This window comes from Aethalodelphis obliquidens, unplaced genomic scaffold, assembly GCF_003676395.1.
Source record: "Aethalodelphis obliquidens isolate GAN/ISIS:26980383/991018 unplaced genomic scaffold, ASM367639v1 scaffold4, whole genome shotgun sequence".
NCBI lineage: Eukaryota > Metazoa > Chordata > Mammalia > Artiodactyla > Delphinidae > Aethalodelphis > Aethalodelphis obliquidens.
This window is the reverse complement of record NW_020837948.1, coordinates 66,182,835-66,197,029: the sequence shown is the minus strand read 5'-3', so window position 1 is coordinate 66,197,029 and position 14,195 is coordinate 66,182,835. Positions and strand designations below refer to the sequence as shown.

General features: G+C 36.1%; 1 protein-coding gene across 2 annotated transcripts in view; it reads right to left on the bottom strand.

The window, feature by feature from the left end:
- Window positions 1-119: 119 nt before the first annotated feature.
- The window catches only part of SREK1IP1 (SREK1 interacting protein 1), a 61,553-nt gene continuing 47,477 nt past the window's right edge, over window positions 120-14,195 (bottom strand). The window contains exons 4-5 of one of the 2 annotated variants that reach the window (XM_027101023.1): window positions 8,711-8,783; window positions 120-5,967 (exon numbers count right to left, since the gene is read on the bottom strand). In XM_027101023.1, coding sequence (XP_026956824.1) covers window positions 5,778-5,967; window positions 8,711-8,783 — 263 coding nt within the window. In that variant the 3' untranslated portion in view covers window positions 120-5,777. The remainder of the gene's footprint in view (window positions 5,968-8,710; window positions 8,784-14,195) is intronic. The other variant, XM_027101024.1, reaches the window with a different exon arrangement.

Genomic DNA, 14,195 nt, shown 5'->3' with positions numbered 1-14,195 from the left:
CCAGCACTTCACAAGTTTCTCACACCTCGAGGCAGTTATTTTTATAAGAGATGGTACTAGATAAGTAAATCTCGGGGGGGGGGGGGGGCCTTATGAATGAGAAGTGGTGTGTTCTTAAGTCTCTTAGAAATCAACCTATGCCTTTTTTAGGGGATTTGCTGTATTATTGCCTTTATAAAAACTAACATTCAATAACAAAATGTATCACTATGTATAATCTGCATGATAAATATTTTCTGCAAGGGATAACCATAACAAAAATCCTTCACTGATAAAGTTCCTAAGGAATTTCTAGAATGAAAGTTATAAAACAAACAAGTTAGTTTTCTGGTCCAACCTAAGGCTACTGCAGTGGCATCACTTAGACATCTAGAAATAAAACCACAGTTTCTGCAAATTAAAATTGTTTTAAAAGATTTTTATTCATAAGTGTGATTTCTATTATAAGAACACAGACCTGGTCCTATAATGGAATTCAATAGGAAAAAAAAATTAATTTTAGGCTGGCTCTGCTGAACACATCTACCGTATTGTACAAAGTTTCTGTAGTTAGAAGACTAGCCTTTCAAAGTGTGTCAAATACAGCTTCTCTGGTCTGCTGGGGGAAAAGAAAGGAATGCCTTATGGCTCTCAGGTATGCAAACTCAGGGTTAGAAACTTTTGGCCATTAGCCTGTCAAAATTTCTACTAAGAACTGGGGATTCCAGTGCTGTCCAGTAGAGGTTTCTGTGATGATGGAAATGTTCTTTCTATATCTGCACTGTCTGGCATGGTAGCCACTAGCCACATGTGGCTTACTCAGCACTTGAAATGTGGCTAGTGCAACTGAAGAGACACATTTTCATTTAATTAATCTAAATTTCAATAGCCACATGTGGCTACACTGACAGCATAGTTCCAGATCATTATTGCAACACCCTACTGCCAGTGTTGGATTTCACATTCAAAAAGAGCACAGTATTGCCAATGTTTAAATATTAAAATTGCTCAGAGTGTGTGTGAAGTCTGAAAGTTGAAACATTTCCATTACAAAAATGACACGTGGTCATAAAAGCAAAGAATTTTCATCTATTTTTGTGAAAGCACATAAAGTGTGGGTACTTCTTCATCTTTTATCCAGCTTTGATTAAAAAAACCCCAGAAAATTGGCTATCTTGATACACAGATATTAATAATTATATTACTGATTAGATGTTGCCTCAGGTGAAAATCTAGGTTGAGAAAGTTAGTTAAGGCACTGGTAAGTCTACTTTTGTTGCTCAAGGGGAAGAGCAGAGGCCAGACAAGAAGCAGGAAACTTAGAGACTCAGGGCCAGCAAAATGCTCCTGGTTCCCCAGACTCTTCCCAACCTGTGGGACAGGCAAACTGGGGCTGGGCATGGCTGCATGCATCACGGGCTGTGCTCTACAAGAGGCAACCCAATTCTCTGGCGCTCTGCAAAATTTTAGAGGAGTTGGGAGGAGACAAGTGAGGTCTGAAGATCCTGGGCTTCGCAAGTGAAATTATCATTGAGCTGGCCTAACAAACCCTACTGTTCTTGGATGCCAACTGCCCAGGAAAATTGAGTCTCAGCACTTAGTATCAGTTGGAATCTGTGGAGCGCTCCCTGCCAAGCCAGGAAACCTGGGGGAGAGCAACAGGGCTATCTAGTAGACCAGCTGGTGTGTGTCACTGTGACTTTGAAGCAGTTGCACTTCGTAATATTGATTTAAATATTAAAATAGTCAAATCAATATTAAAAATATTAAAAGAAGCCTCACCAAATTACGACGGTCTGCCTTGAAAAATATATTCTAAAGGATTTATATCGACTGAAAATACTAACATAACAACACAATATATTCTGTCAGTCAAAAATAACCTAAAATAAAATTAAAAGCAAAACACATTTCAAATTATGTACATTTGCATGTAATTCTGGGGATGGGTCTGATTAAGAATATAGTAGCTTTTCAGAAGACTGTAATTTTTAGAAATCAGAACTTAGAAAAGTGGGCCTAGAATAAGAGATCAGATAATAGACTATCAAAGACTCAAATTATTTTCTATGTGGGCTTTTAATGAGACTAATTTCATCCTTTAAAACCTGTGGGATTGGATTATGAAATGGATGAAACCAAACCTCAATAAAAGTCATTTCTTTCCTTAAAACTCTCTAATGGCGTCTCTTGCTTAGAGATAAAGGCCAAGCTCCCATACATGGAACATAAAACCTCCTTCTCTTGTACCTGAGAACTTAGAATGGTGGTCTCGATTCTTACCACTCCTGCCCCACACAGGGCTTATAATTCTTGACACACACGCCCCAGCTTTTTCTATTGTGGGCTTTGTTCACTGTACTCATTCTGTCAACTCCCACTCTCATCCTCAATCAAAATGCACTGCAGGCATTACTTTTTCTAGGTAGCCTCTTCTAACTTCTCCAGACTATGTTAGGTACTCCTGTGTGTTTCTATAAACCCAATTACTGCACTTAATACCTAATGATGAGTTCTGCTGTTTCTCCTACCAACTAAACTGTGAATTCCTTTCAGGGAAGCAAATGTGTCTTATTTATCTCCGTATCCCTGGTATTTAACGTAGTGTTTGCCATGCTAGGCACTCAGTAAATGTTTATTGAAGAAAGGACTCAATGGCATTTAACAAGACTATTATTGATAACTCTTCAATCTAGTTTAATTGAAGGTAACCTAGGCCTATGTAATTTTAGACAGAATGAGTCATAAATACAGACACACACAGTTGTTTTACTCACTGATGTTTTAGCCTCAAAGAACCAAAGATGTAAACAGATATGTATTAAGTATGAAGAACTGGGGATCCCTCTGAGAGCTTTTAGCCAACAGAAGATATGGAGAAAAGAAATACAGAACTGTATGGGGCAAAGGTCCATCAGCCTAAAAGCAATAGTCTCAAAGTATTCAGATAATCAGGTTACAGATACAAATCTAAACATAAATTCTGTCTGCATCTAGTGAAAATAACATACACTGGGTGGTAAGGATATTAACCAAATACCAATTATCTGCTTAAAGAAGTAACATGTGTTTAACAGTTACATTAATAAATTCAACTTTTACAGTTTACAGAATGCTACCTGCTTATCTGTAACAATTTATAAATGAATATAATAATTTATATTCTAAATGAAAATAATTTCTAAAATAATATTATTTGAAGTATTGATAATCATATATATTAAGAACTAGAAGGGATCTTAGAGATAATTTGGTACAATATTTTATAGATGAAAGACACCAAGGCCCAGCGAAGGTAAATTACTTTGTTGAAGGTCACACAGGTAGCCAGAACGACTAGGACTTGTGTTTTTGGCCACTGTGCGGCATGCGGGAATCTTAGTTCCCCGACCAGGGATTGAACCCCTGCCCCTTCAATGTAAGCGCGGACAACTAGGACTTTTGGATTTTTACTATTAAGTTCAGTTTTCCTTATGCTACATATTGCCTGAGAGGAAATGTCACTAATTTCCTCCTACAATATATTAGTGAGATTTGCAACCAAACCCAATAATAATAACAAGATTACTTCAGAAGAAAATTACTTTAGTAAAAATACATGAATTTTATTCAGATGAGATCTTTCATAAACTATTCTCAGACTATGGGAAATTTACTCAAGAATAATTCCAAGAGTTTTTTCTGGGGAAAAAAATTACTGAACGTTAAAATCTTTTAATTTGCGAACTCTTATTAGTTAATGAGGCCTGAATTCTATATAACTCTCCTGAGCCACTGATTGTCTCAGCATCCAGATAACAAATCTGATAAGCCAACTTATTATCTCTACAATTAACAGAAGTAAAACTTACAAATAACTGGATCAACTCTTGTGTCACTACAAGTATCATTTTTAACCATGTTACACACTCAATAGGATGAGACCATATGTTTGCATGTAGCATTTTCTAATAATTTTTTAAAGTTTTTTTTTTACTTATTTTTTTCATACTGATAACCAAAGGATTGTATTTTCTAAAATATAGTTTTCAAAAATACATAAACTACAGCAAAGGCAAAACAAACCCTTAAAAACCTAGTAGCTCTGTGTTTCTCTCCAAATAACTGACTAAGCTATTTAAACAAAAGGATTTCTTTTTAAGGAGGCCATAGGACTAAGTTAGGTTATGGAAAAGCTACAAGTGTGAGCACTTCCATGGCTGTAATGTTAGAAAAGGGATGTGGATGTAGCTTCCCTAGAATCTGCACAAGGTAAGCATATGCTAAGAGGAGTTATGAGGCTCTCCCAGTCTTACCGAGGTCATGCCAGATAGGAGCGCTGGGTGAAGGAAGAATCAGTACACCTTTCCAGCCTGTGAGGTTATGTGTACTTACCTGATTTCATCGTAATGAATTCACCTGCAGCCATGTCTGTAGGCTACCAATTTGAAAATTTATAACTGCACCACAGTGAGGTACTTACAATCTTTGGTGCTGTACCATGATAATTAGTTGACTTTTGATGCTGCTACAATAAGTATTTAACTTATTGGACATAAGGGATATCCAAGTATCACTGAGAAATTAAAAAAATGTAGAAACATTTATATCTACAACTATGTGTTTGAAAATGCTAACTCATATAAAATTTCCATTGTTATATAAAGGCTTTCATGATGTAACTCCCTGACTCTTAAATTTTAAAAAATACAGAATAAAATTCTTAATCCTAAATTTTTGTCACTGCTCCTGAGGTTTATGATTGAAGTCAAAGAGAGAAACACCCCAAACTAGTCATTTATGAAACCATAAATTCAGTGGAAACCTGCTTCAAAACTACAAATTATTTCAGACAAATATATATGTATGTTCACATTTATAAAAAATTTCCACATTACTCATAGAAACAAGCGTCATAAAATTTACATACCGAATACAATAAAAATCAGTTCTAATGAAGATTTAGCTGTTATCCTCCTAAATAAAAAGTTCTGTGTTTGAGGTAACTCTTTAAGACATGCCAATATGGCATATTTGTAAAACAACCCAGGAGTCTATCTTAAAAATCCTGCACAACACAGCATCATCTCTATGAGACCTACAAGTAGGCTGAACTAGACTTGTCTTTTTAAGCAAGGAAGAAATATTTTGTTACAAAAACCAAGGAGGCAGGTACTAGAAACTCTGCATCTCAGAAAACAGTGAAATTTTGTTATAAATACTTTCATTATCATCTTCCTGCTGATGCCATTCATTTAAAAAGTTCTAGTCAAGACCAATAAAGCAGCTTCATCTCCTGTGACATCCAAAAAAAGCCAAGATTTAAAAACAACAGTGAAAAACTTCACTCTCATTATACATTATCATAGGATATAAAGCTATGAAAATTTTCAGTGTCAAGCGCAAAGCATTATCCCCTACCTCACTTTAACACTGGAAGGTGGACACTTAATTTAGCAGTACTCATTAACTGCTAAGTATATTGCCTGTGTTGACTGTAGTAAAGCCATTTACAATCAACTTATGAAGTAATAACACTAGCCAGACACACACACAGAGGAATACCAAAAACAATGAGTTTTGTTGCACAAATATCCATACTTGGGGCATGGCTATCAGGTAATAAGACTGATTCAATTCTCTATAATCATAGTACACTAAAATACTGCCAGACAGTAATGGCCCCATATATGAAAAAATGTCTATATGGAAAAGGCTGTGATTTATTGCCAAGCATAATTATATAGCAAATTTCAAGGAAAGTCTAATAATTTTCAAAACCATATTTTTAAATTTAATGGGTCAGGCCAAAGTCTCAGTTACTTTTTGGAGATTTCAGAACTATTAGGGGCAGAGGAATGCTTTTCCTTTTTTCTCTTCTTTTTGTCCTTTTTGTGATGCTTCCCCTTTTTTGACTTACTCTTTTTCTCTTTTTTCTTTTCTTTCTTCTGATATCTTTGTTTCTTTTGTTTTGAAGTGTCCTCTTCAGTGGAACTGGATGAATAAGACCTATGAGTAATAATGCATGCTGACTGATAATTGTATTTATGGTTGATGGGTACATTTAAATGGAATTTGAACTGCCTTAAATCCTTCTTGGAATAAGGTGGGAGTATAAATATAAAGGAATTCAAACAAAATGTGCTTTATATATTTGTATTCTCTTAAAATACAGTATTCAGAGTTTTTGCCACTTAGCCAGAGAAACTAACAAAAGAAATGTCTCTATTCTGCTCAGTTCTAGTTATGAGTTTTAAATTCAGTAAGGATGAAATAATTTTTCTGTGATTTTCAGTTTTTCATCCTGTGTACCCTTCAAAATCTTTCTTATAAGGCAAAGAAAATGTCATTTACCAACCCTCATTATATACACAATTCACTTGTGTATATAATAACTTGTTCGCATATTCTCTTAAAAGAGCCACAAAGGATACAATTATATAAAAAGGGCTACAGTTGTACCTCCGTATAAATGAATGAAACGTGAAAATTAGCAAAATAAAAGCACTTTTGTTTTATTTTATTTTTCAAGTTAAAGTACTTGATTCTTTTACATGCAGAGTGATACAGATGAACACTTGCATTCTGAAATAATTTTCACTAGTTACAGAAAGAATGCTTTTAAATGTATACTCTATAAATGAATGAGAATAACTTATCATTATACTTTATTTTTCTTATATTACTCGAATACTAAATTGGGAAAATAAACTGTAGAATTCTTTCCTCTAATGAAAAATAACAAAAAACGAACAAAAAACCCCATCTCTCTTAAGAGATGTGTAAAAAGATGTGCAACACTATCCAGACCCCAAATATGTGTGACTGAACAGAAACTGAGTTAATTTAAAATCTAAAAGGCATCCCAGAGATAGCTGAGTGATCTAAACATTAGAAGTTAAAACCCAAACTAAGAAAACCTAAAACACATACAGTAGAAGGCAAAGTAAACAACATGAGACTACAAGGTTGTGTCTGTAGAGTGACTCGCTGCGAATTCCTTGACTGCCTTCCTTGATCAGGGACTCTCAGCCTCCCCCCGTTTCTGTAACATTGTGTTCCTTCCTTTTCCTTGTCCATCTTCTCAGACTCTAGTCATCTCCTGAGCTTATTTTCTCATGTATTCTCTTGCACTCTCTTCAACTCTTTTTCTCAACTATTGCCTACTTTCCTGTTTAAAGATCTGCTTGACCTCTACATTCTAACTAGCGCTGCTTCTCCGCCTGCACTTTTTTCTTTGGCTTTCTGGACCTGGGTTCTCTTTAAGGCAGAATGTTATACTTTGGCAGAGCAACCACATCAGGTGGCGTTACCTTTGCTAAGTGTACTTAGAAAAGTTCTTTTAATTTCAGGCCCTGTCTGAGGTGGGGGAGGCCCAAGGTAGAGAGGCTTGAGTAAATAATATGTTACTCTAAAACCAGTACATGAAAATTTGGAAGAAAACAGAAAATCTCACTTCTCCTGTAAGCGATCCACATGCTGTGCTAATGCAAATGATTAAACAATACACTCATCGGACTACACAATACACTGAGCTCTACCTTCCTGTGTTAGTTCTTAAACATTATTAACTCCCAACACCTGAAAGTGAGTTAACTTTTCCAATTTATAAAGTAGCTGAGGGTGTTAGAATGTATATATTACATGCTCTATAAAAACCACAAAGTGACAACACCTGATGTGCAGAACCTACTGTCAGAGAACTAAGGTCCAAGCTAGATATTACTACCTGCTAAATGCCCTAAAAAGTGTCTATATGTACATGTTTATTCTAGTGTAAATGAAAGTGCACTCATGAACCAAGGAAGAAGTTGCCTCTTAAGTCTTTTGATCAATTTCTTTAACCAGTTTTTGTTAAAAGAGTTGATAGTAAAAATTCATAGGTGGCTGATGAGAATTCTGAAAGATCTGAAGGTATTTTTAGCATGACAAATGAGTACATAAATCCTATTAATAAATTAATTTCTTAGCCATGGCAATGATATTTTGAGAATACAAATATTTAAGCTCCAAATTCATACATATGAGGACAAAATATATATGTGAAGAATTTAGACATACGTCCAATTAAAAACTTAACTTATGTTCTAAAACTTAAAAATTCTAGAATACAAATAGAATACATAAAAGAAGTGGGTGGAAATGTCATGAAGAACCTAGGGGTAAGACAGGAATAAAGACACAGACCTATTAGAGAATGGACTTGAGGATATGGGGAGGGGGAAGGGTAAGCTGTGGCAAAGCGAGAGAGAGGCATGGACATATATACACTACCAAACGTAAGGTAGATAGCTAGTGGTAAGCAGCCGCATACCACAGGGAGATCAGCTTGGTGCTTTGTGACCGCCTGGAGGGGTGAGATAGGGAGGGTGGGAGGGAGGGAGACGCAAGAGGGAGGAGATATGGGAACATATGTATATGTATGGCTGATTCACTTTGTTATAAAGCAGAAACTAACACACCATTGTAAAGCAATTATACTCTAATAAAGATGTAAAAAAAAAAAAAAAGCAGGCGGGGCTGTTATTTATTTATACCTTGATTTGCTCCAAAAAAGAAAATTTAAGGTGGCTGAGTGCTGACTTTATTTTTGATTCCTGACATGAAGGATTTTGTTATTTTCAGAAACAACTGAACACCTAACTTTCATTAAGATAATATTAAATTAACTGGACTATAACATGAAAAATAAAATTTTATAATCCATCTAGATCCATAGTCCTGCTTTTTTAAAAAAAATGTTAAAAAATACCTTTTCCTTTTTTTTTTCAACTTGATTTTCTCTTTGCTTTTTGCTTTTTTCTTCTCCTCTTCTTCATTTATTCCTGTGTGTTGAGGGGAAAGAATCAGGTCACCATCAGTTTATATACTAATATGGTATGTATACATTTTTTGATTTTGGTTGTTGGTTGGTGAATTTCACTGTTAGGATACTGCACTTTTTTTGTAACAATGTCCCCTTTCTTGATTATTTTTACTCATTAAAAACATTATAAAAGTACTATATGCTTTTAATACAGATTTCAAATCTACTAAGTACATTAAGTAAAAAATTCAAATATTTCATTTCTAATTCCTAAAGCAAATCAATGTCGACTGTTTGGTGGGTACTATTCCAGGCCTTAAGAAACGAAACAATACAATCATGTATAATTTTAAAAATCTTCTTTTTCAAGCAAAATTAGGATCATGAAATCCTAGGGTCATGGGACAATAACCACATCTAATATTTATGTCGTTGGTATCTCGGAAGGAGAGAATACATACTATTCTGTACCTTGTTTATTAAATACACAATTTGGTGTGTATTCTTCTAGGCTTTCTCTATACATAACCAAATACACACAAACATTCACTTATACAAACATAATTACATGTAAGTCCCAAGTTTTTATGTCATTTGAAAAATGGATTGTGGCATATAATACATATTTTCCAACTTATTTCTTTCACTTAACACTTTTTTTGATATTCTTTTATTCTAACACCATTTGCTGAAAAGACTATTCTTTCTGTACAGAACTGCCTTTTCACCTCTGTCAAAAATCAATTGAACTTCTGCTTCTAGGAAGATGAAGTAGATGTACTTTTCCTATTCCTCCCATTATATATAACTACAAACCCCAGACATTACAAAAACAAGCATAAGAAGACTGTAAAAGGTGGAAAGACAGACACTAGCTAGGGATCTTGAAATCCAGAAAATGACACACTGCTGAGTTCCCTGAAATTTCTTTTTGCTTTATATAGCCCAGACTTACAGCTGAAGAAGCTGGCAACCTGGCAATATCAACAGGTGCAGACGAAAATACCCCAACAATAGCCTGCTCTCTCTAGCCAAAGGACCAAGAAAGGGACAGCCTAGTGACAGGAAACTTTTAGATAGTAACTGCCATTTCCAGCCAAACACCACAGAAAAAAATGGGGCACCACCCCCACCCATATTACCAAAGGCTGAGTGAAGAACACAGACTTCCCACCGTGAGTCTGTGATGAGACATCTCAATCCCCCTTCCTGAGAAGTCTAAGTGGTGAGACAAACTTTCATCCCCACTGACCAGTAATAAGACCTCCATTAACAGTGTCAGTGGAGACCACGCAAGGAGCCTGGACTGCCAACCCCACCCAGCAGTAATGAGGCACTCCTCCCCTCCATGCTTAAGTGTTGTCAGAAGAGACCTAATGAAAGTCAGTGCTTTCACTGTCACCCAGGGGTAACAAGACCACCCTCACCATGGTGTCAGGGGGCACCACACAGGGAGCTGAAATTCCGACCTTCACCCAGCAGTAAGAAGAAGCCGTGTCCACCTTAGGTTTTGGTAGAGGCTGAGTGGTGAAACTGAACTTTTATTTTCATCTGGCAGGAACAAGTTGGCATCCTCAATTTTCCTTCTGGAGTGGTACCAGAGAAAATCAGATAAAACAAAAGGTTTAAAGAAAAGCCAGAGTTTTATATATGTCCAAATTTCAACTGAAAAGAAATCATCAAATGAAGAACCAGAAAGACCTCTAATTGAATACAAAATTAAACAACAGATGACAACACCACAATGACAGAAATATTAGAATTATCTGAAAAAGATTTCAATGCAGCCATCATAAAAATGCTTCAATGGGCAACTATGAACATGCTTGAAACAATGAAAAAACAGAAATCCCCAAAGAAATAAAAAAATCCAAGGAAGAGGGCTTCCCTGGTGGCTCAGTGGTTAAGAATCCACCTGCCAATGCAGGGGACACAGGTTCGATCCCTGGTCTGGGAAGATCCCACGTGTCGCGGAGCAACTAAGCCCGTGTGCCACAAATACTAAGCCTGCGCTCTAGAGCCCGCATGTCACAACTACTGAAGCCTGCACGCCTAGAGCCCATGCTCCATAACAAGAGAAGCCACGACAATGAGAAGCCCATGCACTGCAACAAAGACTAGCCCCTGCTCGTTGCAACTAGAGAAAGCCCGCACACAGCAACAAAGACGCAACACAGCCAAAAATAAAAACAAATAAATTAATTAATTTTAAAAAAATCCAAGAAGAAACAAATAGAAATTTTAGAACTAAAAATACAATAAACTGAAATTAAAAACTCAGTGGAAGGGCTCAAGAGCAGAATGGAAACACAGAGGAAATAATCACTGAACAGGAAGACAAAACAATATAAATCACCCTATCTGAATGATGGAGAGAAAAAAGACTTAAAAAGAACAGAGCTTCACAAACCTGTGGGATAACAGCAAAAGAGCTAATATTTATGTCATTAGAGTCCTGCAAAGCAAGGATAAAGAAGGCTAAAAAAAAAGGTGCTTGAAGAAATAATTGCTGAAAACTTCCTAAATTTGGTAAGACATAAACCTACCAATTCAAAATAAATTCAAAGAAATTCATATCAAGACACATCATAACTAAGCTTCTGAAAACTAATGACAAAGAAAAAATATTGAAAACAGTCAGAGAAAAATGATATGTTACTTATAGAAGCAAAACAATTAGAATGAAAGCACATTTCTTATCAGAAAAGATGGAAGCCAGAATGAAGTGGAATCCTGGAATCCTCTACCCAGTGAAAATATTCTTCAAAAATGAAAAGACAGATGGCTTCACAGGCGAATTCTATCAAACATTTAGAGAACAGCTAACACCCATCCTTCTCAAACTCTTCCAAAATATAGCAGAGGGAGGAATACTCCCAAACTCATGCCACAAGGCCACCATCACTCTGATAACAAAACCAGACAAAGATGTCACAAAGAAAGAACACTACAGGCCAATAACACTGATGGACAGAGATGCAAAAATCCTCAACAAAATACTAGCAAACACAATCCAACAGCACATTAAAAGGATCATACACCATGATTAAGTGGGGTATACCCCAGGGATGCAAGGATTCTTCAATATACGCAAATCAATGTGATACACCATATTAACAAATTGAAGGAGAAAACCCATATAATCATCTCAATAGATGCAGAGAAAGCTTTTGACAAAATTCAACACCCATTTATGATAAAAACTCTCCAGAAAGTAAGCATAGAGGGAACTTACCTCAACATAATAAAGGCCATATATGACAAACCCACAGCTAACATCATCCTCAATGGTGAAAAACTGAAACCATTTCCACTAAGATCAGGAACAAGACAAGGTTGCCCACTCTCACCACTCTTCTTCAACATAGTTTTGGAAGTCTTAGCCACAGCAATCAGAGAAGAAAAAGAAATAAAAGGAATCCAAATTGGAAAAGAAGAAGTAAAGCTGTCACAGTTTGCACATGACACGATACTATACATAGAGAATCCTAAAGATGCTACCAGAAAACTACTAGAGCTAATCAATGAATTTGGTAAAGTAGCAGGATACAAAATTAATGTACAGAAATCTCTTGCATTCCTATACACTAATGATGAAAAATCTGAAAGTGAAATTAAGAAAACACTCCCATTTACCACTGCAACAAAAAGAATAAAGTATCTAGGAATAAACCTACCTAAGGAGACAAAAGACCTGTATGCAGAAAATTATAAGACAGTGATGAAAGAAATTAAAGATGATACAAATAGATGGAGAGATATACCATGTTCTTGGATTGGTAGAATCAACATTGTGAAAATGACTCTACTACCCAAAGCAATCTACAGATTCAATGCAATCCCTATCAAACTACCACTGGCATTTTTCACAGAACTAGAACAAAAAATCTCACAATTTGTATGGAAACACAAAAGACCCTGAATACCCAAAGCAATATTGAGAAACAAAAACAGAGCTGGAGGAATCAGGCTCCCTGACTACACACTATATACTACAAAGCTACAGTAATTAAGACCGTATGGTACTGGTACAAAAACAGAAATATAGATCAATGGAACAGGATAGAAAGCCCAGAGATAAACCCACGCACATATGGTCACCTTATCTTTGATAAAGGAGGCAAGAATATACAGTGGAGAAAAGACAGCCTCTTAAATAAGTGGTGCTGAGAAAACTGGAGAGCTACATGTAAAAGAATGCAATTAGAACACTCCCTAACACCATACACAAAAATAAACTCAAAATGGATTAAAGAACTAAATGTAAGGCCAGACACTATTAAAGTGTTAGAGGAAAACATAGGCAGAACACTCTATGACATAACACAGCAAGATCCTTTTTGACACACCTCCTAGAGAAATGGAAATAAAAACAAAGATAAACAAATGGGACCTAATGAAACTTCAAAGCTTTTGCACAGCAAAGGAAACCATAAACAAGACCAAAAGACAACTCTCAGAATGGGAGAAAATATTTGTAAATGAAGCAACTGACAAAGGATTAATCTCCAAAATTTACAAGCAGCTCATGCAGCTCAATAACAAAAAAACAAACAACCCAATCCAAAAATGGGCAGAAGACCTAAATAGACATTTCTCCAAAGAAGACATACAGATTGCCAACAAACACATGAAAGAATGCTCAACATCATTAATCATTAGAGAAATGCATATCAAAACTACAATGAGATATCACCTCACACAAGTCAGAATGGCCATCATCAAAAACTCTACAAACAATAATGCTGGAGAGGGTGTGGAGAAAAGGGAACCCTCTTGCACTGTTGGTGGGAATGTAAATTGCTACAGCCACTATGGAGAACAGAATGGAGGTTCCTTAAAAAACTAAAAATAGAACCATCATACGACCCAGCAATCCCACTACTGGCATATACCCCGAGAAAATCTTAATTCAAAAAGAGTCATGTACCACAATGTTCATTGCAGCTATATTTACAATAGCCAGGACATGGAAGCAACCTAAGTGTCCATCAACAGATGAATGGATAAACAAGATGTGGCACATATATATACAATGGAATATTACTCAGCCATAAAAAGAGATGAAATTGAGTTATTTGTAGTGAGGTGGATGGACCGAGAGTCTGTCATACAGAGTGAAGTCAGAAAGAGAAAAACAAATACTGTATGCTAACATATATATATATATATATGGAATCTAAAAATAAGAAAAATGGTCATGAAGAACCTAGGGGCAAGACGGGAATAAAGACACAGACCTACTAGAGAATGGACTTGAGGATACGGGGAGGGGGATGGGTAAGCTGGTACAAAGTGAGAGAGAGGCATGGACATATATACACTACCAAATGTAAAATAGATAGCTAGTGGGAAGCAGCCGCATAGCACAGGGAGATTAGCTTGGTGTTTTGTGACCACCTAGAGGGGTGGGATAGGGAGGGTGGGAGGG